This window comes from Trachinotus anak, unplaced genomic scaffold (genome assembly GCF_046630095.1).
Source record: "Trachinotus anak isolate AG129_WGS33_773 ecotype Australia unplaced genomic scaffold, CSIRO_AGI_Tana_v1 ptg000015l, whole genome shotgun sequence".
In the NCBI taxonomy this organism is placed as follows: Eukaryota; Metazoa; Chordata; class Actinopteri; order Carangiformes; family Carangidae; genus Trachinotus; species Trachinotus anak.
In genome coordinates, this window is record NW_027273866.1 from 15,415,690 (window position 1) to 15,438,336 (window position 22,647).

The 22,647-nt window shown below is 42.4% G+C and overlaps 1 protein-coding gene across 7 annotated transcripts in view; it reads right to left on the reverse strand.

The window, feature by feature from the left end:
* Window positions 1-4: 4 nt before the first annotated feature.
* The window catches only part of syne1b (spectrin repeat containing, nuclear envelope 1b), a 78,444-nt gene continuing 55,801 nt past the window's right edge, over window positions 5-22,647 (reverse strand). For 6 of the 7 annotated variants that reach the window (XM_071498912.1, XM_071498918.1, XM_071498916.1 and 3 more), the window contains 45 exons: window positions 22,470-22,625; window positions 22,054-22,263; window positions 21,693-21,794; window positions 21,471-21,590; window positions 20,984-21,184; window positions 20,651-20,824; window positions 20,024-20,155; window positions 19,633-19,829; window positions 19,059-19,191; window positions 18,160-18,342; window positions 17,827-17,976; window positions 17,400-17,576; window positions 17,155-17,310; window positions 16,862-17,017; window positions 16,589-16,759; window positions 16,236-16,369; window positions 15,889-16,093; window positions 15,504-15,686; window positions 15,246-15,392; window positions 15,000-15,154; window positions 14,612-14,759; window positions 14,433-14,527; window positions 14,029-14,263; window positions 13,438-13,632; window positions 13,000-13,125; window positions 12,619-12,774; window positions 11,683-11,841; window positions 11,163-11,329; window positions 10,856-11,018; window positions 10,210-10,397; window positions 9,938-10,088; window positions 9,652-9,834; window positions 9,266-9,403; window positions 8,464-8,655; window positions 7,987-8,314; window positions 7,440-7,508; window positions 6,511-6,638; window positions 6,076-6,202; window positions 5,683-5,894; window positions 5,228-5,428; window positions 4,816-4,944; window positions 4,418-4,630; window positions 3,937-4,029; window positions 2,934-2,992; window positions 5-1,102 (listed from right to left, as the gene is read on the reverse strand). In XM_071498912.1, coding sequence (XP_071355013.1) covers window positions 859-1,102; window positions 2,934-2,992; window positions 3,937-4,029; window positions 4,418-4,630; window positions 4,816-4,944; window positions 5,228-5,428; window positions 5,683-5,894; window positions 6,076-6,202; window positions 6,511-6,638; window positions 7,440-7,508; window positions 7,987-8,314; window positions 8,464-8,655; window positions 9,266-9,403; window positions 9,652-9,834; window positions 9,938-10,088; window positions 10,210-10,397; window positions 10,856-11,018; window positions 11,163-11,329; window positions 11,683-11,841; window positions 12,619-12,774; window positions 13,000-13,125; window positions 13,438-13,632; window positions 14,029-14,263; window positions 14,433-14,527; window positions 14,612-14,759; window positions 15,000-15,154; window positions 15,246-15,392; window positions 15,504-15,686; window positions 15,889-16,093; window positions 16,236-16,369; window positions 16,589-16,759; window positions 16,862-17,017; window positions 17,155-17,310; window positions 17,400-17,576; window positions 17,827-17,976; window positions 18,160-18,342; window positions 19,059-19,191; window positions 19,633-19,829; window positions 20,024-20,155; window positions 20,651-20,824; window positions 20,984-21,184; window positions 21,471-21,590; window positions 21,693-21,794; window positions 22,054-22,263; window positions 22,470-22,625 — 7,341 coding nt within the window. In that variant the 3' untranslated portion in view covers window positions 5-858. The remainder of the gene's footprint in view (window positions 1,103-2,933; window positions 2,993-3,936; window positions 4,030-4,417; window positions 4,631-4,815; window positions 4,945-5,227; window positions 5,429-5,682; window positions 5,895-6,075; window positions 6,203-6,510; window positions 6,639-7,439; window positions 7,509-7,986; window positions 8,315-8,463; window positions 8,656-9,265; window positions 9,404-9,651; window positions 9,835-9,937; window positions 10,089-10,209; window positions 10,398-10,855; window positions 11,019-11,162; window positions 11,330-11,682; window positions 11,842-12,618; window positions 12,775-12,999; window positions 13,126-13,437; window positions 13,633-14,028; window positions 14,264-14,432; window positions 14,528-14,611; window positions 14,760-14,999; window positions 15,155-15,245; window positions 15,393-15,503; window positions 15,687-15,888; window positions 16,094-16,235; window positions 16,370-16,588; window positions 16,760-16,861; window positions 17,018-17,154; window positions 17,311-17,399; window positions 17,577-17,826; window positions 17,977-18,159; window positions 18,343-19,058; window positions 19,192-19,632; window positions 19,830-20,023; window positions 20,156-20,650; window positions 20,825-20,983; window positions 21,185-21,470; window positions 21,591-21,692; window positions 21,795-22,053; window positions 22,264-22,469; window positions 22,626-22,647) is intronic. The other variant, XM_071498917.1, reaches the window with a different exon arrangement.

Consider the following 22,647-nt stretch of genomic DNA (forward strand, 5'->3'; position numbering starts at 1 on the left):
AATATCAAAATGAGGATTTGGCATTCATTGTTTTTGATGGTCGCATATACAGACATTTCTCATATTAATGTTTTACCATTATATACACATGTTAAATAATCCTGGACTCTTATACATTTGATACCGAACTGACAGTCATACAAAATATACAATAGTTCTATATGTCATAATTCTCTTAAAGTCATATTTCATATTTTTAAAAAATAAAATAGTAAAATGTATAAAGACCATGGATGAATGATGCTGACTGTTAAACTCTTGGATTGTGTCTGACTGATATGAAAACAGCTTAAATGAATTTGACATGAATCAGTGTTATTCAAGTTAAAAATGGACTGTTCAACCACAGACACGATGAGGGATGTAAAAGCAAAGATCAGAACTGCATGCCAAAATACAAGTAAAAAAATAATTGCAATGTAAGATATATTAAATGTTTTTTTTTTTCTTTTTTTTTTTACAAACTTTTGAGTTGCAAGCAAATTCACAGGTTATACTTCAGCATTTAACTTTGGTGCTATCCACTGACGGTTTCCTTCAGAGAAATACATTTCGTACACACCACTGGCTGAACAGTTCACTCATCCAGCAACGTCCACTGGGCAGAAACTGTTTCTCCACCAAAGATGCTCCTTAATCAACACAGCATTACATAGTGTATCATAGTGAGATGCTTGATCCTATGTGCTACACACAAACATATTAACTGTAGATGACAGCTGTTTTTCTGCAGTACAAATGGATGACCAAGATTAGTTTTTGCTCCCAACATGAATGACCATTTAGAGGATATCAGTGTTATCCCATTGAGGTCACACTGATGCGACAACACTGAGATGAAAAGCCCTAACAGCCAGCCTACACTGGAGGAGGTCCGTTTGTGTAGCTGAGCATCGGGTAGAAGGAATGAGCAAAGTTGTTGGACTGAGCGCAGTAGTCCTCCTCAGACATTGGCAGCAGGAAGGCGAGTACCACTAACAGGAGCAGGAGGAGCTGGAAAGGCAACGCGACCCAGAGGATGCGCCGCAGAAATGATGACCTATGAACCGCTGATGTCTCCGAGTCAGAAGGGAAGGAAGCGGATCCAGCGTCGCTGCGTGGCCTGCTCACACACACGCATCCACAACGCAGCACAGACTCACGTTCAGTTACTCACATCAATCTTTAAGAACACAGAAAATCTTGCTATCTGCTTTCTCATCTCAATCCCTACTTAAAGAAGTGTCTAATCACGTTACAGCAGCAACCTTAAATGTGCCAGTGTGTTCACAAAAATACACTCAGGAAAGATAACTGACATATTAAATTACTCTGATTAGATAACCGTTACTGGAACTACATGCTAATCTAATATCCCTCTCTCCACGCACTTCATTGTTCAGCTATTCTTGACCAATTTTCAATCCAAATAAGATCTCAGTTCAGCAACACGGGGAACTGCATGGCAGCGGTTTAATGTTAGCACCATGCTGTTCAAGACGCTGCCAACGTGGTTCAAAGCAATGTTGGAACAATGTTTGACATTGTGATCTACATGCTGACTGAGACTGGGTGGATAAGCACAACTACAAAGACAGTCACAAAACAGCTTCCATGGCATACACACAATTCTGCACTAGACAAATACATTTATCATGTGAGCTTGCGTTACTTTGCAGAGGGTGTTAGGATAAAAGACAAAAGGCATGCTGCATGTATCAGCCGATATTCAGATGTTTTTTAGAAGGACTCTTTGAAAGTGTGTGTCCTGTTGAAAAATGCAAAGCATGCCGAGGCAAGAAGAGCACAGCCACTAGAAACAGCTTCTTTGACGAGGTAGTTTAGCTAAGCTTTTTCAAAGGAATAGTTTGGGAAATATGCTAATTTGCTTTCTTGCTGAGAGTTAGATGAGAAGATTGATCTGTGCATCAAATATGAAGCCAGAGCATGGAGATGGTTAGCCTAGCTTAGCATAAAGACTCTAGGCTAACTGATCCCCTCTGCTTCCAGCTCTAAACAAAAAAACTCTCAGCAAGAAAACAAATATCCTAAAGTTTCACACTAGTTATTTAATCGTATCATCATTTATTTGTCACCATCGCCCTCAGATAGCCTCGAAGGGTAGAAGAAGAAGTTTACTTACTTACTGTCAAAAACAATTCAATTGTTTATTTTAATTAGGAGAAAAAAGAACACGTTTAATTAAAGTGACCAGTGACTCCAGGAATGCATGGACATTAGTGATGTACAATTAACACTCAGGTTGTCCTTTGCAGTTACTAAAAGTGCCCCTGTACCACTTGACAAAATGGAGACCTGAGAGGCAAGACTCACAGATGACAGACTGAGTGGTGGGGGGAGATGGTGGAGAGTCAGTGAGATAGCAGCAGAAGCAGAAGAGGAGGAAGAAGAAGAAGAAGAAGAAGAAGAAATGTGACAAGAGAGATAGAGAGAGCGAGAGAGAAAGAGAAACTGCAGCCTTTGCATTGTTCATTGCAGACATTTACTGGCTCGGCAATTCCAGAGAAAAAAGGAGTGTGTGTGCTCAGTAATAGCGAGGGAGAGTTAGACATAGAAGAATATTTGTGTTATAGGTAAGAAATGCCCTCTGGTTAGCGATATTAAGCAGCCAGCCGAGGACACTGGCGGAGAAGAGGCCTTGCACCATTCCTTGTCAAACTCTCATCAAGGATGTGTGGGCTGCCACTCACCTCATCGCCTAGCCTACACAGAGCGTCTAGACGTACAGAAGATGATGGAATTCACTATCATGAGCTGCTAATCTGGCACATGGATTAAAAACTGAGACTGAGATTTTCCTTTTCAACACTTAAAAACTCAGCTGTTGTTTAAAACTTGGGGAGCATTAGAAATCATGAATCAGCCTCCAAGTGCATCATGGGCTGATGAGTTCCATTATCTTCTGGGTGTGCTAGAAACCAACAGAAAGGTACCTGTGGTGTGGACTGCTCACAGAGGGTCCAGGCTGTGACAGACTACATTTGCCCCGTTGCTGTTTGCAATGAACAGGGGGAGGGGGGGGTAAAAGAAAGAAAGTATGTTTCAGTCCAGGCAAATCAAGACAAAGCTACCGATGAAAAGAAACCCCAAAATGAGAGAAGGGCAGCAACAAAATCATATGTGAAGGTGACAGATTTTGTAACCCCGTGATATTAAGGAATCTGGCTTTTCAAAGTGCACGACTACTTTGAAGTGCTTTGGCTTGTGAGTGCAACAGAGTGACTGCAAATAGGAAGCTACAAATTATGCAATGTAATGTATGATTCTCCTTGGTAACAGTGATATTTAGTAACATACACAGTGACATGCTTATTTGGACTGAGTTTAGATAAATAACAACTGTAAAAAGTGTTGCTGTCTCATTCTTGTAGCTTACAATATTAATCAAATATAATACCAGCTTACTACATCATAAAATCACATGTTCTATGCTTCTTATGTAATTTTAGCAGTTGCCTATCAGCCAGTATTCCTGAGAATAACACTGCAAGATAAAAACAAAACTAGAGTGAGAGGAAATTAGAGGAAAGTCTGTTGGAAGAAGAGGTTTGTAGGATAGAATATTTCAGTTTGGAAATACTGGAAGAGAAAAGTGACTGGTAGGTTAGAACTGAGAAAGTCTATCAATAAGAGGAAGGAAGAAATAAAAAGTTAGAAAGAAAGGATTCCCCACTTCTCTAGCAGGATTTGCTCTGGGAATAGACATCATGCAAGAGTGAGTAAAAGGCTGGGAAAAGGTGAGAATTCAGAGGGTGTGAGTGTAGAGCAGGTAGTGGAGGTGTAGAAAAGTGTGAGGGGAGATCTTGGGATGACAGGGGTGAATCTGGCCTTCAAGGGGGCATTCGGGGCACATGTTACTATATGCACTGTCTCAGAGGGGTTACCAAGCACCTGGCCTCTCATACAGCAGCATGTACAGGTAGGTGTAAACGTTACCGATCGTCGCCGACTTGGCGTGCTCCTTCCTGACACAGGACTGAGGGACCCGGATGTGTCCAGCTCATCAGCAGAAGACCAAGAAGACAGATCCTGTCAAAGGAAACATTAACAAAAGGATAGAAAAAGCAAGAGAGAGAGTGAAAGAAACCTTAGATATCACGAAGTGGTGGGCAAATAACAGCCTGTGGGATAAATCTGGCGACAAAAACATCTGGTCCTCTGGTGAAGGAAGTCACAGATGAGATTACAATGATGCGGTTTTACAAAATCTTCCAGTGCAAAAAAGTGAAAGTGAAAGTTTGGATTTAAACCCAGAAAATCAAACACTTACATGTAAACTAAAGATAAACACAGTAAACATCACCGGATCCTGTAAAATCTCATTTGGTCATTTGAGTCAACACTAGTATTTAGATTTCATGTACAGTACTACGTTGAGTGGTAACACTGGACAGGTGTATAATAAGTGACGAGCTACCTGTTGGCTGCTTGTGATGTCCAGAATCTTGGCTAACTCTCGGAGGTCTCTGGTGACTTCTTTTAGCAGCAGTTTGAGGCGGTTCCCAATAACATGAACCTTCTCTTTAGCCTCCAGGCAGTCGCTGCCCTGAGAGTTGACCAGCAACTGGAGGGACATGTCCTGTAGCGAGGCCACTTTCAGCTGCGAGTCCAGCAGTTCCTGGCGGATTTGCTGTGGGGGTTGGGAATTTAAAACATAGATTCAAAAACAATAGAAGCAATAGAAATATTGCTTTCATTTAAATTAGGTGTCAGTGGACTTTGATCCATCATGTTTAATCAGGATATATACTTTTCCCTAATGTTTATCGTGTTCAACTTCTGTAACTTGGAAGTAATGAGGAAACAGTTCTGTACCGTAAGAGTTTTATGATGCTCATGGAGAGTGTCGCTGTCCTGGATGGGGTCGATGGGAACCACCTCATTCCTCCTGCGGTCGATGTTTTCCAGCCAGAGCAGCAGACCGTGGCTCATCTCATGGAAGTCCTGTTGATCAGACACAAATGAGGAATGTAGAGATTCAGCTATTCAACTAGTTCATAGTTACAGATTTGTCCAAACTGAGCTTGGCTGTCAAGGATTCTGTCTGAAGATAATGACTGTTACTTACTTTTTTTAAAATTATTTTTCCTGGCCATTTATGTTTTTATTTATAGGTACAGTGAGAGAGACAGGAAAGTTCGAACCCCGGGCCGCTCAGTTAGGACTAAGCCTTAATGGTACGCTCTCTCCCAGGTGAGCCACTGCGGCGCCCCCGACTGGTACTTACTTGACATTGCATGAGGGCTTCCTGTAACGAAGACCTCCACTCCTCCAGTGAGCTGCCCAGTTTGTCCCAGTGGTTGTTCATGTCTTTCAGTTTGGCCTGTAGCTCTCGGGACTCCTCAGTGTCTGTCTGAACAAACTCAGCACTGCACAGGTTGATGGACAGCACAATAGCCTTACGCTTGTCATACGCCTTCTGCAGCTCCTGTAGACAAACGTTTACATTGTTCAATTAATGAACGCAATCCTCCAGATGAGAAAATAATCTTATTGTACCAACAATACAAGGGAAGGATATAAGGATTTGGTTTCAAATGTGTGAGCCAGTGAAGCTGACTGAAGTTTGTTGAACCTTTTATTCATTTCCAGACTGTGAGGTAGTCAAATGGGGGGCAGATGAAAAATGATAAACACAGAAAGAAAAACGTGGTAAAAGTATAACAAAAAAAACAACAATACTTTGAGCTTTTTGATGCGCAGCTCGATCGTCTGGATGTCCGTGCTGAGGTCCAGCCTCCGCTGCTGCTCCAGCTCCTCCTCCGTCTCTCCCAGCCAAGTCCAAACTTTGTTCAGGTCAGAGTTCAGCTGCTGCCACTGCTGCTGGCTCTGCTTTGTGCGCAGCTCTTTGCTGAGGTCCTGAGCCTGCAGGAGCTCCCAGCGTTCAATCACTCCTGGGTTGCAGAAAGTATGGAAGTTGGTGTAAAAGACTGAACTAGATCACACTACAAAAGACTTTTATCCCACTGGATAAACACATTTACACATTTTAACCTTTTCCTTTCACATACATTCATTTAAATGTATGGTAATGTAGGATATATACACGCAGGATGGGTTGTGGTGTAGTATTACCTGATGTCTGGGACTCTGAGCTGCTGGGATCTGCCAGTCCAGACACCGTGTCTTCCTCCTCCTTCAGCTCAAAGCCCATCCTCTTCACTGTGTCAATACTGCCCCGGCACTCACCCAGCAGCCGCATCTACAGAATGGATGTGTTCGTCCTTAGTATGAGCAGTGTAAGCAGATTTTATTTGTGATTTTATTTGATATTTCTAAGTATAATAATCAAGCACTGCAGTAAAGGTAAAAGTAAGATTGGTACCAGGTGGTAAGCTAACAAAATATGAGTAGACATTATATAAATACATAAAGTAAACAGTTTTTAGGGTCTTATATCAATGGGTTGGTTGTTAAACAAAATATAAAACACAAAGTACAATTAATTATGATTTTATGTAGTGGTTGATGTGCCTGTAGTCCTCATCTAACTGTAAGAGCGACACATACATATCCCATGTAGGAGGCATCCATCTCTGTGCTTATAGGAGTGCGGCTGCGGCTGCTGTCCGTCGGCTGCAGGTGGAAACGGCTGACGTCCAGAGGATGAACATGTGAGTCTGCAGAGGGAACCTCCCCTGTTGACACAACATCCACTTGTCATCTTTGCAGAATATCATAAAATATTAAATCATAATGTTTATGTGAAATATGTTTAACAACCCAAGAGGAGGTAAGACCCCGTTCAGACAGAGAACACAACATGGAGAGAGCAAAAAAATGATTTGAAGGTAGTGAGCAGGAATGCAGATTGGTTATCCCAACAATCACTCATGGTGCTGCAGTTCACAAGTGATTGATGCTGCATTTCCTAAAAAGTTTAACTTTTCTCCACCTCCTGCTTTTTGGCAAAAAAAAAAACAAACAAAAAAAACCCTCACTGCAGTGCGATCCAGTCCTGCTTGGATCAGGCGTACAGCATTCAAAGCAATGTGCCTCTGTGTGAACGGAGCCTATGAATAATTTACTCTTAACAAATCTGCAATCGCTTCAGCAAGAAGATCAGACTTGTTCATTGTGACAATAAAACGACATGCACATCAAAACAATCCAAAGAGGTTAGCTACACAGCACACTGCAAGTCAAAAAAAAGTAAGAAAGCCGGTTAGAAAGAAGGGTTAGGCTGAATTCCATTTCAGCTCTGCTCAATTAGAGACCAGAGCAGAACCACTGAATTGAGGGAATAAAAATGGAATTGACCCTATCCCCCCAGGGTTAGAAACTGATGCCATTGGTTACAGTGTGTGCCCAAAGTGTGGATAACAGAGGAAATAAACACAAATCAAAGTCCAAGTCTAGGCTACTAGTGTGGTAGAAGTGAGCGACTGTTATTTCTGGCCCCAAACACTTGTGGCATGCTGGGGTCTGCTGTTGCCTACCAGTGGAGGACCTCAGTGTTTGTTCTGTTAGTTTAACATAGGCCTCAGGGCTCTCTGGGATCACTACATCTGGAAGAAACATTATACAGTAAACACATTCAGCAGTGGGCATTACACTGTTTGACTCCATGAACTGATCAGTTTTGGTATTCACCTGCTCTACTTCACTTTGTTTGATGCAACATCAAATGGATGGAGTTTGCCACAAAGATAAATGAGCGATCACAGGAAGAAAATACTGCATTGACTGTCTTGTGTTTAAATCTTTTAGTCCCTACAGACTCAATCTGTAACGTTCTTGTGTTTTAAAATAGTTGAAGAAGTATTTCTGTAATTTAGTCCATGTAAAGAACTTCTCCATTTAATTTTTTGGCTTCTAGAAAGGTCAAGAGTTCAGACTCAGCAACTGAACAACATGTCGCAAGTTGGCATCCAGTGCCAGTATTTATTGACAGATTTATCATTCCTACAAATAACAAAAGTTTATCAAAAGTCTGTAAAACCTCTTTCATTTTAATAAGGAGATTGTGTGTGTTTGGAATCTAACCTGACAAGGTCGAGGCAGGCCGCTGGATGAACTCTCCCTCCTCACTCTGCTGTTCTCTCAGGGCCCTGCTGGCGCTCTCCAGGCCTCGGCTCAGGTCATAGTCATGGTCCCACTCCAGGGGGATGGAGTCCACGCTGGCTGGGGTGTCCCTGCCAGAGCGCTCGGTGCGGAGCTGGGCCGCCAGGGAGGCAGATCGGCCAGAAGAGGGCAGAGGTGACAGAAGGCCATCCCCCAAACGTTCACTCCACGGCAGACTGGACAAATCACCAGCCTCGTCCAGCTCCAGCTCACGGTCCGAGAATGACACTTCGGTATCATCATCTGCAAGCTGAAAAAAAAACTTTGTGACATATAGAGCGTGTGCTGAGAATTTGAGTGCTGAGAAGATCACATTTAGACTCTTACTGAGGCCTAGAATCAAGCCATAGATAAAGAACAGATTAATAAAAATGAAATCTTTTTATTCTTAGATCTTACAGGAAGACGAATGAGTTTTTTGTAGTAGCGCTCCACTCGACCAAACACTTCCTGACAGTAGCGCTGTAGCTCTTCCAGCTCCTCCTCGATGACAGCAGCGTCCAGAGGCTCGCTCTTCTCTATCAGTGTCTCTCCTTGGTGGAAGATGTGTTCGATCTTGGCTGTTGTCAGAGAAATCTCCTGCTGGAACGACTGTGGGACCGGGGCAGGAGGAGCACAGATAAACATGTCTTCATTAATTTTGTTTTTCAAGTCAAACACTGAGTTCTTTCACAGTCTCAAATTCAAAATGCACAGCCTTTCCCAAATGTTAATTTCCTGATTTCATTGACTAATTCTAATCTTGAGTATGACTTGTGCAATATTAACTATGCAATGTCAGTCCAGCTGCTCCTCACAATGGAGAATATCAGAATATATGATGACAATGGTCTGAGGCTTAGATAAATGACAAAAGTCCTTCCATAGGTTTTTATACAGTTCAAGAGCAACTTTGCAATTCTCTAAACACACACAGCATTTATGCCATCTACTGCTTAGTAAGACCTTTGACCTTTGACCCCTGAAATCTAAAAAGCTGATCTTTGAGTCCAAGTGAATGTTTGTACCAAATTTGAGGAAATGTTCTCATTGTGTTAATGAGATGTCGGTTTCATGAGAGTGGGACGGACGCATGTATGTAGAGATGGACAACCTGAAAACATAACGCCTCCAGCCACGGCTGTTTCCAGTGTGGAGACATAAAGAAATCCTCTGTAGATACTTCTCGGACCATCGGACAGAAAAATTGTGACAAACTTACCCTGAGTTGTTTGATCTTGGCCTGAATGTCACACTCAGAGAAGTGTTCGATGTTGGTGAGCTGCAGGTCCATCTCTGTCAGCCACACCAAGATGCCGTCTCTGGCTGTCTCAAACTCCTCCCTCTGACTAATAAAGTGCTACACATTTGAAATAAGAGATGCTGTTGTTAGAATGATCCACATTGAACAGCTGTGTTAAGATATAAATCATGTGTGTTGGTCTGTTAAGCTCAACAAAGCCCTCTCTGTGGCTTCATTAGTCTGATTCAACATGCAGATAAACAAGCAGAGTGCACAGATGCTACTACCGAACCTAAAAGATATGCATGTGAAAGAATATAGAAAAAATCATAATAATGTGATAATACATGTACACATTACTGTACCTTCAGCCTACGGAGGATGGATGCCACCCTCTTCTGCAGGTTGTCCCATCGCTGATTGGCATCATGGGCCATCTCCCTCAGACGACAGGACGAGTCAGTGCGGTTTTCTCTGGCCAGGCGGCGATATTGCTTGTTGATTAACTCCAGCTGGGTCAAACTTTCATGGACTTGCCTCTGGAAGGCCTGCAGAAACACAGAGGATTTTTATTAAAGTGGTAATAACTAATAATTTGTCCCGTGCCCTGTCTCAGTTTAAGTTTTAAATGGTTGTGATTTCCATCTGTACCTCAAACTTCTTCAGCTCCTCTTTGGCCACAGTGTACAGCACACCAGAGGAGTTGGGCAGAGCAGCAGTTTTTTCTGAAGTGGCCAGCCACTCCTCGAATCGCGCAAAGTCATCTAGGAATTTCTGCCATAAACGCCATGTCTCCTCAATCCTAACAAAGGGAAACATTTGTGAAAAGTTAGTTCACTTAAGTGAGTGTAACATCTAGCCAGAATAATAAGAATGACATGTTCTGCATCCATACATCCACAACATCAGCCTCATCCACTTACTTGAGTCTCCTCTCCATAGACAAGGCACAGATGCTCCTCCAGCGGCGATCAAGGCTCCGAGTTGCCTGCTGGATGGAGTCGCACTCTGCATCGGTGGCGCAGGCGTCACAGTCGTGCAGAAGCACCTCACATAGATTCAGTACAGACGCCACTCCTGTGCTGTGTTTCTCTATGTCACGCTGAAGCTCCTGTGCAGCAAGAAACAGAGACAGAGATTGTGAAAAAAATTGGTGTATGTGTAACAATGAGATTAGACTTTGAACTGGTTGATTCAACTGAAAAAAATCTCTCCTTAAGTAATTATGGTCAAAAGATTAAATTTCCAGTACTAACTAATGGCTTAATGATTTAGCTGTTTCATTCATTCAGGCTTCCTTCTTTCATTTATCACTGCTGTGGTGGAACAGTAGCCGTTCCACATTCAGTAAATATGTGTTTCTCAAATTGAAATGAAAGAAGACGCATTGAAAAAGGAAACTTAGATGGAATTCAAAACCTCTTTGCAAATAACTGTGGTCAACATCTTGTGAAACTACTCAACACTAGTTTGTGGTTTCAGGTTTACAGTGGATCACTTCGATAATGCAATAAAATCTAAAAAGAAGTATTTTTCATATATTAAGCACTGCACAGTGAATTAGGTTACCTGCTGCAGATCGAGCTTCCTCTGAATCTCCTGGAAGTCACAGGCGTCGTAGGCGATGGGCTTTGATAACTCGGCCTCAATGTGGGCCAGCCAGGAGCGCAGGCTGCTCATATTCTTGTCCAGCTGCTGCACGGCCACCAGAGTTTCTCTCAGCTTCTTCACTCTATTAACATCATTTATGAAATTCTGTCAGTGTAGTCTAATGCCAGATACTCAGGGAAGAGATGAAAACAGTAATGTTATTCCGCAGGTGTGTGAACAGTTACAGGACTGTTTAAGCTGCTCAGATGTGTGTGTGTCACCTCACCTGGCTCCAATGAGATCCAGGAGGTGCTGCCAGCGGTCGCTGACTTTGGTGAGTTTTTGTTCAATCTCTGCAGCTTTGTTCTGGTGACTGGCCCTCGCCAGACGCTCTCCCAGCTGGTGCAGCTGGAGCTTGTTCTCCTCAGCCACAGTGATCTCCTCCTGGTAGTCCTGGTTGTCCAATGTGATACAACCAGAGTAAAGAGTAAGTTATTCAATGCTGTATTTAAAGCATCAGTTTCAAAATGAGAATCAGTGCAAAGTAAAAGGTTTTCAATTTGTTGCTGTGTATTACAGAAATACAACTAAGGAAACATTAATGTGTCTGTTTGCTAAGTGTTTATGGGCAATGAATACGTATGATTAATGACACAGAACAGTAAAGTTACTGTGGTTAAAAATCAAACTGCATTTTTAAAAACAACAGAAACGAAAGTAAGACAGTGGATTTCAAAAGTACAATTACTTATATTATTTTCTGCTACAGTTATCGGAAGCAAATATTCAGGTGTGTTTCTGTTTACCTTGCGAAGCTTCTCGATCATCTCCTCAATACTGATGTCACCATTTTGGGAGACCTTGCTCTCCATGTTGGTGAGCCACTCGCAGAGCTCCTTGTACTTCTCGTTGAATACAGTCCACTCATTCAGCTTCTCACTCACCTGCTGCCTGCGCAGGGACAGCTGCAGAGGCACAACAATGTATAAACGGTTAGGCACATAAAATCAATGAATGCACGAAAAGTAACTCCATGTCAGAGAGTCTACAAAGGAAGCAGAGTGACAGACATGACTGCACTCTGACTGATTCATTTGCACACAGCAGCGAGTTTGTGCTTCTGTGTATTTCCTGTGTGTGTGTTTTATCTGCTCTGCACAGGATGTAACTCTGAGAAAACTGGTTTTGAAGTTTCTCGTTTTCTGAAACCAAGTTAACTTTGCATGCTAAAGCAAGAGATCTAGACAGTAAAGTTTCTTATTTTTAAGTTTTTGTGGAACAGTTCATACTGTAATCACAGGCTCTAACTCCTAAACTGTGCAAATCAATATGAGTAAAACTGAAGATGAAATCATTTTGTTTTAACGCTTGTTTGTCATCTTGTTTTACTGTGAAGTGCAAATCCATGTGTAAATATTCTTCATCAAATTCAGTTTCATTTTTGGTAACCATCTGTATTTGATGGTGGCTCACTGACACCATACAGAAGTATAACAGTTAGGATTATAATTTAGTTTGTCACTAGCACCACCATCTGGTATCTCAGGACACTACACAGACGAGACAAGTAAAATAGTATAAAATAGTGACACAAGTTACAGTCATTTAAATTGACTGCACTCTGTCTGAGACAAGTAAAGTCTTTTACATTTAATTCAAGGAAAAATTCACCAGGAGCTCTACACAGCCTACAGCGTATTCAGAAAATCCTCCATGTGTAGCTGATCTGTAGAGCAAGGTACCTGGTGGCAGATTTCATCCCACTGTCGATGCAGCAGCTCAATTCGCTCCTGCAGGACAGAAAGGTCCTCAGCACTGATGTAACAAGACAGCGACTCTCTGAGCACAGTCAGGTGAGCCAGATCCCCCGTCCAGCCATCAAATGTGTTCTCCAGGTCCTGAAGATTGAAAAAAGAGTAAAATAAAACAGAACCTTCACCAACATCTTGTGATCTGAAAAACTATGTTAATTAAATTAAAGTCAGCTCAACAGATGGTTCTACACTTTAAAGGTCAAGGTCTCCAAAGCAATGTTGAATTTTAGTCTTATGCTACTGGGAGGTTCACTTTCCTCCTTGTTAAATTTCCACTTCATGAAATTAAAAATGCCCAGAGGCTGTTACCGTGCAGCGCATCTGCTCAGCTTGCAGATCCTCATGGTGATCAGGAAGAGGCTGGGAGAGCTGCCGTTTGAAGGCTCGAAGTTTTTCCAGTGATCCACCAATACCCCTCTCACACCTCTCCCAGTCCTGTATGAGACATGATATATACACACATAACACAAACAGTGACTGAACCGAATCAAAACTACTTGTATTTAACTAAAAGTAACAGCAAACAGCAAATACGTTATTTTTTCATAAAATTCTCTAAAGCGGCCTCATTAAAAAAGTAGGTGGTTGTGTCTCTTTGTGAGAAATTAGAAAAAAAGACAAAGAAAAATATCCAAACTTGTACCTACATTGCTAAATGTTCTTACAGGTAAAACATTTACAGTATTCCTTCAAGGTCTCCTGCAGTTTCCTACTCTCCACAAGCTGCTGACATTTCGTCAGGTGTACCTTTAACAGGGTGGCCAGCTCTTTCTTTTGTTCATCCAGGCAGATGCTGGCGTGTTTCCATCGCTCTTGGATATCAGTGAGTTCTGCCTGCAGGGCCATCTCCGCCCGGCTGTCAGCCGACAGGAGCAGTTGTCTGCCGGCCTCCACTGTCAGGATGTAGCTGCCCTGTTGACGCTGCAGCACTTTTTCCTTCAGCTGTACCACAAAGCACAGTCACTCAGATAAAATGATCAGATGGGCAGCATTTATCACATTAGGAACAATGAGACTGTATCAACATTTTAAGCCCCTCTGCACCAAATCTGCATCAGTCCCTGTTGTAGCTTTTGTACTTTTTGTACTTCAGTGCTTTCCAAGAGAGTTTATCCTCTCCTCATTGACCAAGATTTTGATCTAAGAGGATCTTTGCCAAGATTCACTGCAGAGTACGTCTTCCTGACAAAGATCCACTGGGACTAAAACATTAATCAATACAGGGAATATAAACCAGTTCTGTAGAGATCTATGGGTGGATGCATCACAAAATGGTTCTGGTCTGTGCCAGCTAGACATATCTCAGATTTGTCCTCCATAAGCTTTTACATTATTCACCTGGACAGCATCCAGCATGGAGCGGGCTTGTTGCAGAGGCACTGTAGTCCCTGCCTGAAGGGCCTCTGCAGGGTGGGACACCTCCACCAGCCATTTGCGTAGCTTCTCCACCATTTCTCTGTAGCGCTGCCACTGACGGATCAGGCCATCAATGATGCCACGCCTCTGCTGAGCTCGGCGAACTACGCCCTGCCACTGATTACTCAGCAGAGCCAGCTTCAGGTTGAACTCATCTCTGCAGGAGAGGGAGACATAATAATAAGTAAAATCTGTAATGTATTTTTGTGGAAAACTAAGAGCAATGGATTCATCAGGTCTGAACAATCGTCCACTTAGAGTGAGCACTTTTATACTTAAAATAAATAACAGGCAGAGTAATGACACAACATGGATTTGTGCTTTACCTGTCATCTACCTGACCCTGCTCTAACATCCGCTGTCCATCACTGATGATAGAGTGGAGGATCTGTTGGCGACTGAACATCTCAGCTTGGAATAACTGGAGACAACAAATCAATGATTAATAAATTGGAATTAATAACTTAGCTAATTCAGGCTCTTCTTCTTTAAAGAAAAATCCAACCTCATGGGCTTTTTGCTGCTCAATCAAACTCTGGTAGTTCCCAGAAATTTCCACAGCCAGATTCTCCTCAGTTTGGACCAAGAACTCCATCCATGTTTCACACTTCTCCAGGAAGGTCTGCTGCTGCAGCAGGAAGGACTGAAGTTTACTGCAAAGAAACAAACACAGAGTTAGAAAAAGAAATCTGATGCTTAACCATTTCAACATCTTAATTACATGATACATCAGCTTTTACTCCACATCTGTGGAGTTCATTCTTTTGTTTTAAATTCTCTATAGTGCCTTGTAACTATGTGAAGGACTAAATCTATTATTATCAGAATCTTAAACACAACCCCCTTCAGAAAAGGCTTGCAACAGGAATATAAGTAACCTTTGTGTGTCATACCTGAACCTCTCTGTGGTCTGTGCTGAGGCTGTTGACCAGCTCCTGTTGAGGTTCTGCATGCGTTTGATCTCTGAATCGTTGAGAGGGAGCCGGTAACCAAGCTCGTTTAGACGCTCTAATTCAGGGGCCATACTGCTGAATTTCAGCATGAGCCTCTGCAAGAGAGAAATGTTCATTAAGGATAATCAGTTAAGTTGATTTGTTTGAGTAACTGGGAAAAAAGAAAACAACAACAACAAAAAAAACCTTGAGCTCCTCCATGCGGTCCTGGATGACTGTCAGGTCAGTGGAGCTGTTGGGATCTGGCACTTTCAGAGCCTCCTCAGCTTCAACTATCCAGGACCCCAATGAATCCAACTGAGCATTAAAGGTTTCATAATCTTGAACTCCAGTCTGTTGTGGGAGAGAGACGGCAGCAACACACAAGTGTAAAATTCATGATCCTGACTGGTAGACTGACAACTTAAAGGAACAACTTGGACTCATAAATCTTTTTTCTTTTACCTGCAGGGTGGTGAGCTGTCTGGTGAGGGCCTGTTCCACAGCAGCGAGCCGCTGGCTGAGAGAGAGATGATCTGACTGGATGTTAGATGCTGCTGATGTGTCCACCTGCTGTTTCAGCTGATCTCCCAGTTCTTGGAGAACCTGCAGGGAGGCCTGCACTGGAGCTTGAGACCGGAGCAACTCCTGAGACAAAGCATCCATAAAATTCAGGGCATTTTCAACTAAACTAAAAATCTGATGCTTTAAACCTTGTAACAACAAAGAATTATGGCGACATCCTTACAGGTGGCAGAGTGACTTTCATGATGAGGCCTTCACACGTACTCAAACACTAAAATGGTTGCCCAGTTTTAAAACAATTCAACACAGCTGTTGTCTCACTCACGCTGCATTCATGGATCCAGTCCGACACTTCCTCGTCAGCGATGTCCTTGCTGCAGGTGGTCTTGAGGAGGTGGTCTGCCTTTTCCTCCTGCAGCTGGATGCTGCTGCAGCTCTGCTCATAGAGCTCCTTGTAGCGCTGCCACAGTTGAAGCAGAGCTTTGCTGCTTCTCAGGCGCTCCGCAATCTCCTCCAGTAAGCCCGTCCATCTGAGTGCAAACAGTAAGATTACATACATATACATGTAATGGGTTTAACATCTGGCTGCACCTCAATCAGCGATGTCAAAACAGGTGTCCCGATTTTAATGAAATAAAAATAATATTGCTAAGTAAGTAAAGTTAAGGCCACCTTGCATTGACGTCCTTAAGGGCGTTGTTTAGGGAGTCTGACACTGAAGGGTGACACTCCTTCAGTAGTTGGTGGGTAACAGCACCAAACTTTCTCAGGCTGCTCTCCTGTTTCTCCAGTTCCTCTTGTAAATCCTTCACAGGTAACAAACAACACAGGACTTCAGTGATAAACATAAGAAAAGAATTTAGAAACATTCCCCTAATGAAAAGATCAATTTCATCTTCATCAAAACAAGAAGCACAAACACATTCTAATCCAATAATGCAATTAAAACAAATTTGTCTTGCTGACTACAGCCAGCCTACATGATGCTTGTACAGGAAATCGAACACCTCATCATCCTAACATACCTGCAGACTCTGCACCTGCAGCTGAACAGCCTCCAGGGAGCCTGTGAGGAGGCGAAAACGAGACACAGAGTACCTTCCCTCCATCAGGTAGCCATTGATCTCCTCTGAAGCACGTTTGTATAGACTCCACTGATCCAGCACCGACTTCAGGCTGATCTTTAGTTGTCCTATCTGTTAGAGGTGAAATAAAAGAGCAGAGTAGAGCAGAATAGATGAATGTAACCGAAGTGCCACATTAAAAAAACAGAGTGAGAAGAGAACAGGGGAGCTTACCAAGTGGTCCAGGTTAGCCCAGGTGTGATTGACACACTGGAGTGTTTCCATGACGATAGCACAGGCCTCATCGGTCTTGTTCTGGACAAGGGCACAACCCTGCTCCTCCACTCTCTCTAGTTCTTTCTCTTTTTCCTTCACCAACTCTTCCATCTCCTAAAAGTTAGTTTTCACATGTTAATAAACATGGACTCAATACATGTAATACATCAGTAATACATCAGTAATACATCAGTAATAAATCAGTATTAAATCAGTAATAAATCAGTGTTGACACAGTAAAAGAAGCCGACCTGACAGTCTTTCAGAGCATTTTGCACCGATGTCAAGTCCTCTATCCGGTGTTTCCTCTTTAGCCGTTCCTCTTGAGTTGCCATCCAGGACTTCAGAGCCTGAATGCTGCTCTCATACTCTAACCACATCTCCAAAAGGCTCTCCAAGAACTGGATCTATAAGTCATTTTTACATATTTTATAAGTGATTTTGCAGTGATAAATGACAATCGCTGCATTTATAGTACCATTGCCTACGGCCTCACCCTCTCATTGATGCGCCCTTGTAGGATCTGCCAGCGTCGGTTCATGGCTCCCAGGCGCTCAGCAAAGTCTGTCTTATCGCTGCGCTTGCTCTCCACGTCCTGACCACTGATCTGCAGCACTGACTGGTTGACGAAGTCCACAGTCAGCTGCTTGCAGCTTAAATCTACTCTGAAGCCCTAAAGTGAGGAAACAACAGCAGATTTTCAATCAAAATTACAGATTCATAATTTCAATTGTACATCACCATTACAACCAGGTGAGGAAAATTACATACAAGAAGCAATTCCTTTAAAACATAAGTTTTGGCTATATATATTAAACATTTTCATATAGAGTTACAAAAATACTGCTCTGGCTGCACACCCTGAAAAACATAAAAACCACTTTGTGAACATGAATGTATATTACTCTGTATAAGTCGATCACCTTGTATTTTTGCAAGTAGTCTTGAATCACATTTGACCCCACAGCACTCTTGAGGTTTTCTTCATCTTCCTCAATGACATTCTCCATCAAGGAGATCCAGTTAAACAGCTCAGAAATGGCATGACGGGAGGCCAACTTCTCCATTTGGATCTGAGAAGAAATTAAACCCATTGGTCTGCATATTAAACAGCAGGAGGAAAAAAAGGCACACACTGCCAGTTTGAAGTCAACCTTGACTGAAAACTTCTGTATCCGAGTGAAGCAGCAGAAAGCAGTAATCCTATTTGCCCTGGAGCAGCTAAGCCTGTTCAGTCTGGCTGCATGTGACGATACCTGGTGCAGCTTCTCCTGGACCACTGGGATGCGTGTGAGCAGCTCAGTCCACTGTGTGTCGATGCGGCCCAGGTCAGACCGCAGCACCACTGTGTCCACTTTCTTCAGTCGCAGCAGCTGGTTGCCCTCGGTTACCACTGAGCTCTTCAGGCTGGACTTGCTCTCAACTTCCTTTGAAAACTCCTGAGACAGACAATGACAGGACTCATCAACTTATCAGCAATCACAAGTAAAGAAATATTATATGGTATGATGATAGTACATACAGTACTTTTACCAGTAACACTACTACTGCAGATAATACAGCAGAATTACTTCTACTACATCCGTAACTAACACACACTGCCAACTCTATTACAATTATTGAAACAAGCACTATTATTAATATTTTTGTTAAATGCTGATCACGTTAAGTGATTTTGTGCTGATTTACACAACACAACTTTTTTCAATTCATGCTTTTTGTGTGGAGTCTGAATGTTCAAGATATATGTCTTAGGTATTAAGAATATGCCTGCAATTGCCTGAGACTGAGGGACTGGACTCAGAGCAGGAGTTTGGTCCTGAGCAGTGCACTGCAGCAATAGTTAGGCTGGGATAAAGGCAGTGGACTAATGTCCCCACAGGATTTAATAAACTTTTACTATAATAAATGAGATTCATATTTACATACACATTGGACATGTAGAAATAACCTGCATGTTTCCCCACAGATATGTATCTTAGCTAAAGTGGCACAATTGGGTGTCCAGCCTTAGAGGTATTGTTTGTGGGCAACTCCAACAGTGCAATCAGTGTGACTGTAAAAACGTCTAACAATACTGTTGGCAGAGCCAGAATCTCTGGATCAATACAAGAACAAACACAAATCAGGAAAAGAACATTGTCTGCAGCCTCACAAGGAAAGCAGAGAGGTGGTCTCGGACACTTTCCAGCTCCTGTGGAACCAACACCGCCTGCGTGTTCCAAAACTCCAGACGCTCCAGAGCAGACTGCAGCCACTCGCTAAGCTCTGCACACTCCCTCTGATACCTTTAAGAAAATCACAAAATCACAATTTAAACATGCAACACTGCTATGAGATTATACTGATTTCAGAAATCACATGTACATTTTATTGGTGCAGGAAGTTCTTAGGTTTAAGAGAGTTTTTTAATTTTATTCTGTAAACCAAAAAATGATAGCATGTGCAATTATCATCCTTTGAAAAACTTTACGTCCTTGAAACTTGAGAGGATATGAGAAACATCATTATTTATTCTTGATGCATAAAATCTCATATTCTCCTTTTTGCACCTTAATTTGACAGGGAAAGTGTAGAGAGACAGGAAATACAGGAGAGACATGCACTATACGGTCCAGGTAGCCAGGAGTTGAACCTGGGACCCACTGCTCATGGCTCATTATGCTCATATAGTCTGTGCCCTAACCACTCGGCCCTGGAGTGACAGATTATTCTCATGTGTTTCTGACCTGGTCCAGTGTTTTAAGATGGCCTCCAGGCGTTGCAGTTCCTTGTTGACCTTGGCGGTATTGTTGAGCCAGTGCTCCCCCAGCAGTGCGAGTTGATTCTCCAGAGCAGGACAGCACACTGACAGCAAGAGATGTTTGCCCTCATCCAGCACCTGGTAGAGCTTGTGCTGGTGCTCAGTCAGTCTCCCCTTCAGACCCTGGAAGAAAGAAAGAGAATGAAAGAAGAGTGAATGGGTGGCTCTCTGTAGTACAGCTGTAGGGAAGGAGCTTTATACATTTCAAAAGCAAGGGACAGATGCCAGAAAATAATTTGTAATTCATATTCCCACTTTATTGACTTCATCATAAGATTATTATGCTGTATCCTAAAATCTGATCTGTCACTTTGTACCTGATACAATGAGATTCTGTCTATGAGCCTTTCTTCTGTCTCCTCCACCAGGCCAACAGAAGGGATGTTTCCTTCAACCGCCTCCAACTGTCGGTTCAGACTCTGATAATCCTGCACCAAGCGGCACCAAGTCTGATAAAAAATACAAAAATTTAAAAATACACAGAAGATTTGAAATTGAAACATATATATATGGTTGCTATTCCATGAAATAAACTATTTTCTTTAACCAACATTTGTTAATATTTATTTTTCTCAATTTTTCTTCAGTGGTAAAGCAGATAAAATGTTGAAAAAACATTGTATTACTGTTCCACTAAAGCACCTATATTGTATGTTATGTACTTACATCATATGCACCTTGTATGCAGCTGTGTGCAGCACTTTAGTCCAAGACTCAGGGACAATAAAGTACACCTCACCTCACCTCACCTCATCTCATCTCAGCTCAGTGTCTCAGGTCTCCAGCCTTTAGTTCGAGAACTAAACTAAAAATCTGTCCTGCACTTAGCCTTTAAAGGTAATTTTTAACCTCATGATGTAATAGCATTTACATTTCCTCTGAGTATGTCGACATAGTTCCAAAAGAAAAACCATGGTTAACATAACCTGTGCTCTCTCTCTCACCTCCAGGATACACTCGAGCTCAACTCCTTTACTGTGGGCCTCTTTGAGGACGCTCTGAGCCTCAGCCAGTGTCTCCTCCAAGGCTTGGCTCTCTTTGGGAAGCATCAGGCCACTGATTTTCCTGAAGTACGTTTCTGTTAGAATCATATGAGACTCCAGACCCTGAAAGAACTCCTAGAAAACACAGTGGGACAGACAGAAACAAACACACCAATAATCAGTTCTGTTTATGTCTCAGTAGTTTGTCTCCGGTATTTCTAATATTAGGTTGAGTGTTTCACACCATTGGTGATAACCATTTGTTAATTTAGCAGAGCTCCAAGTTGACCAAACCTTGTGTTTATCCAGGTGATTCTGGACTTCCTCCACAGAGCTGGCAATGATCCTCTGATCAGCAGCCATCTTGTCCTTCGCTGTGTCCACCAGGTCAGTCAGGTCCTGCAGAGCACGCTCGTACTGCTCCTTCAGAGCCATGTTCTGATTCAGCCCACTGCGCCGGGAACCCACCGTCATCACCAGCTCCTCATAAGAATCCTGAAAACACACAGACAAGATATTGTAATGTTGTTTTTCATTTTATGTTCTATTTGTCTTGCTAAAATGATTTAATGTATGTGAGACATAACAGTGTTAACATGGTACATATAAAACTTGACCTAGCATCATGTATATTTTATACTTACATACATACTTTGTTCTGCTAGATTAAAGTTTTTCAAAGTTTATGTGAATAAAAAAATACATTTAAAATGAAGAGAAAACCTATGGAGCAACTCTTTCTGAGCGACTGTCAGTGCCAACTGTCAGTGATGTGCATTACCTGGAGTTTCAGTATTTTGTTTGTTGATATCTGATCAGCTTGTAGTGCTGCTCCTCTGGTTTTGAGCTCTGTGAATCTCTGTTCAAAGTCTTTCAGGCTCTCTTCTGCACTGGCAATGACCTAAGAGAAATAAATGGCATGAATGAATGACATGTGCTTTAACCATTCTTGGAGATGAGTGGAATGTGTGGGCACGCTCGTCTATGTCAAAGCTTGCATTACCTCCAGCTGCTTTGAGGCTGGTCTGTCCATGGCTCCAGCTAAGGCCTGTAGGATCTGGCACTTGGTCTCAATTAAAGCAGTTTGGAGAAGCTGTAGCTCAGTCTATACGAGACAAAAGACAATTTAAGGTGCATTAAGATTCAAGTATAGGATGCGCACTGTCATAAAATACATGGGTATATGGATGTTTTCATTTATTGTTTTCTGTTGGTGTTTCTTTTTTCTGGAAAAAAAAATCACTTAGTTCTGCAAATACTAGTGTATATGTACATAAATGAATATTTTGGTTTTATTTTGGACATTCATCAGAAAATATAACAAACATTGCCATTAAAAAGCAACTAATGTGAGGTGTAAAAACCTGGTAGGCTGTGAGCTCATGTGCCCTGGTCCTCATGTGGTCACAGCGTTGTCCCAGAGCACAACCCAGAGCTCCTAATCTCTCTTTCAGGCACTCCAGGTTGTCCTCCAGCAGCGCCCGGTCTTCATGTCTCAAACCTGAAGACCCAGCTAGAAGAGACTGGCTGAGCTTCACCTCCTCTGTCACATGCCTCACATCGTCTTCTAATGTCTGCAGAGGAGATCAGAAACAAAGATCAGTTTTACTCTAAAAATGATTCAATTTCTGCAGCACACCATATGCATTGATCATATTGTTGCAGAGATGTTTTTTAACTGACATAAAATTTACCAGGCTCAGATGGTTAATTTGAAGCTTTCTGGAATAATTTAGCTACACAATTGATGAGACTCTCTGGGTCTGAAGTCTAACTGTACCTCCTGCTTTTGTAGCTGGGTCTCAGCGTTTTCAGCCAGCAGCACAGAGCCAGAGAAGACGTTGTTCTCCACACCATCCAGCCAGGAGGAGGTGGATGACACAGCTGTGTAGAGCTGCTGTTCCATCTGCGCCACCTGTGTCTCACCACCACCGGGCTATGTACACACAGGAGTGTTG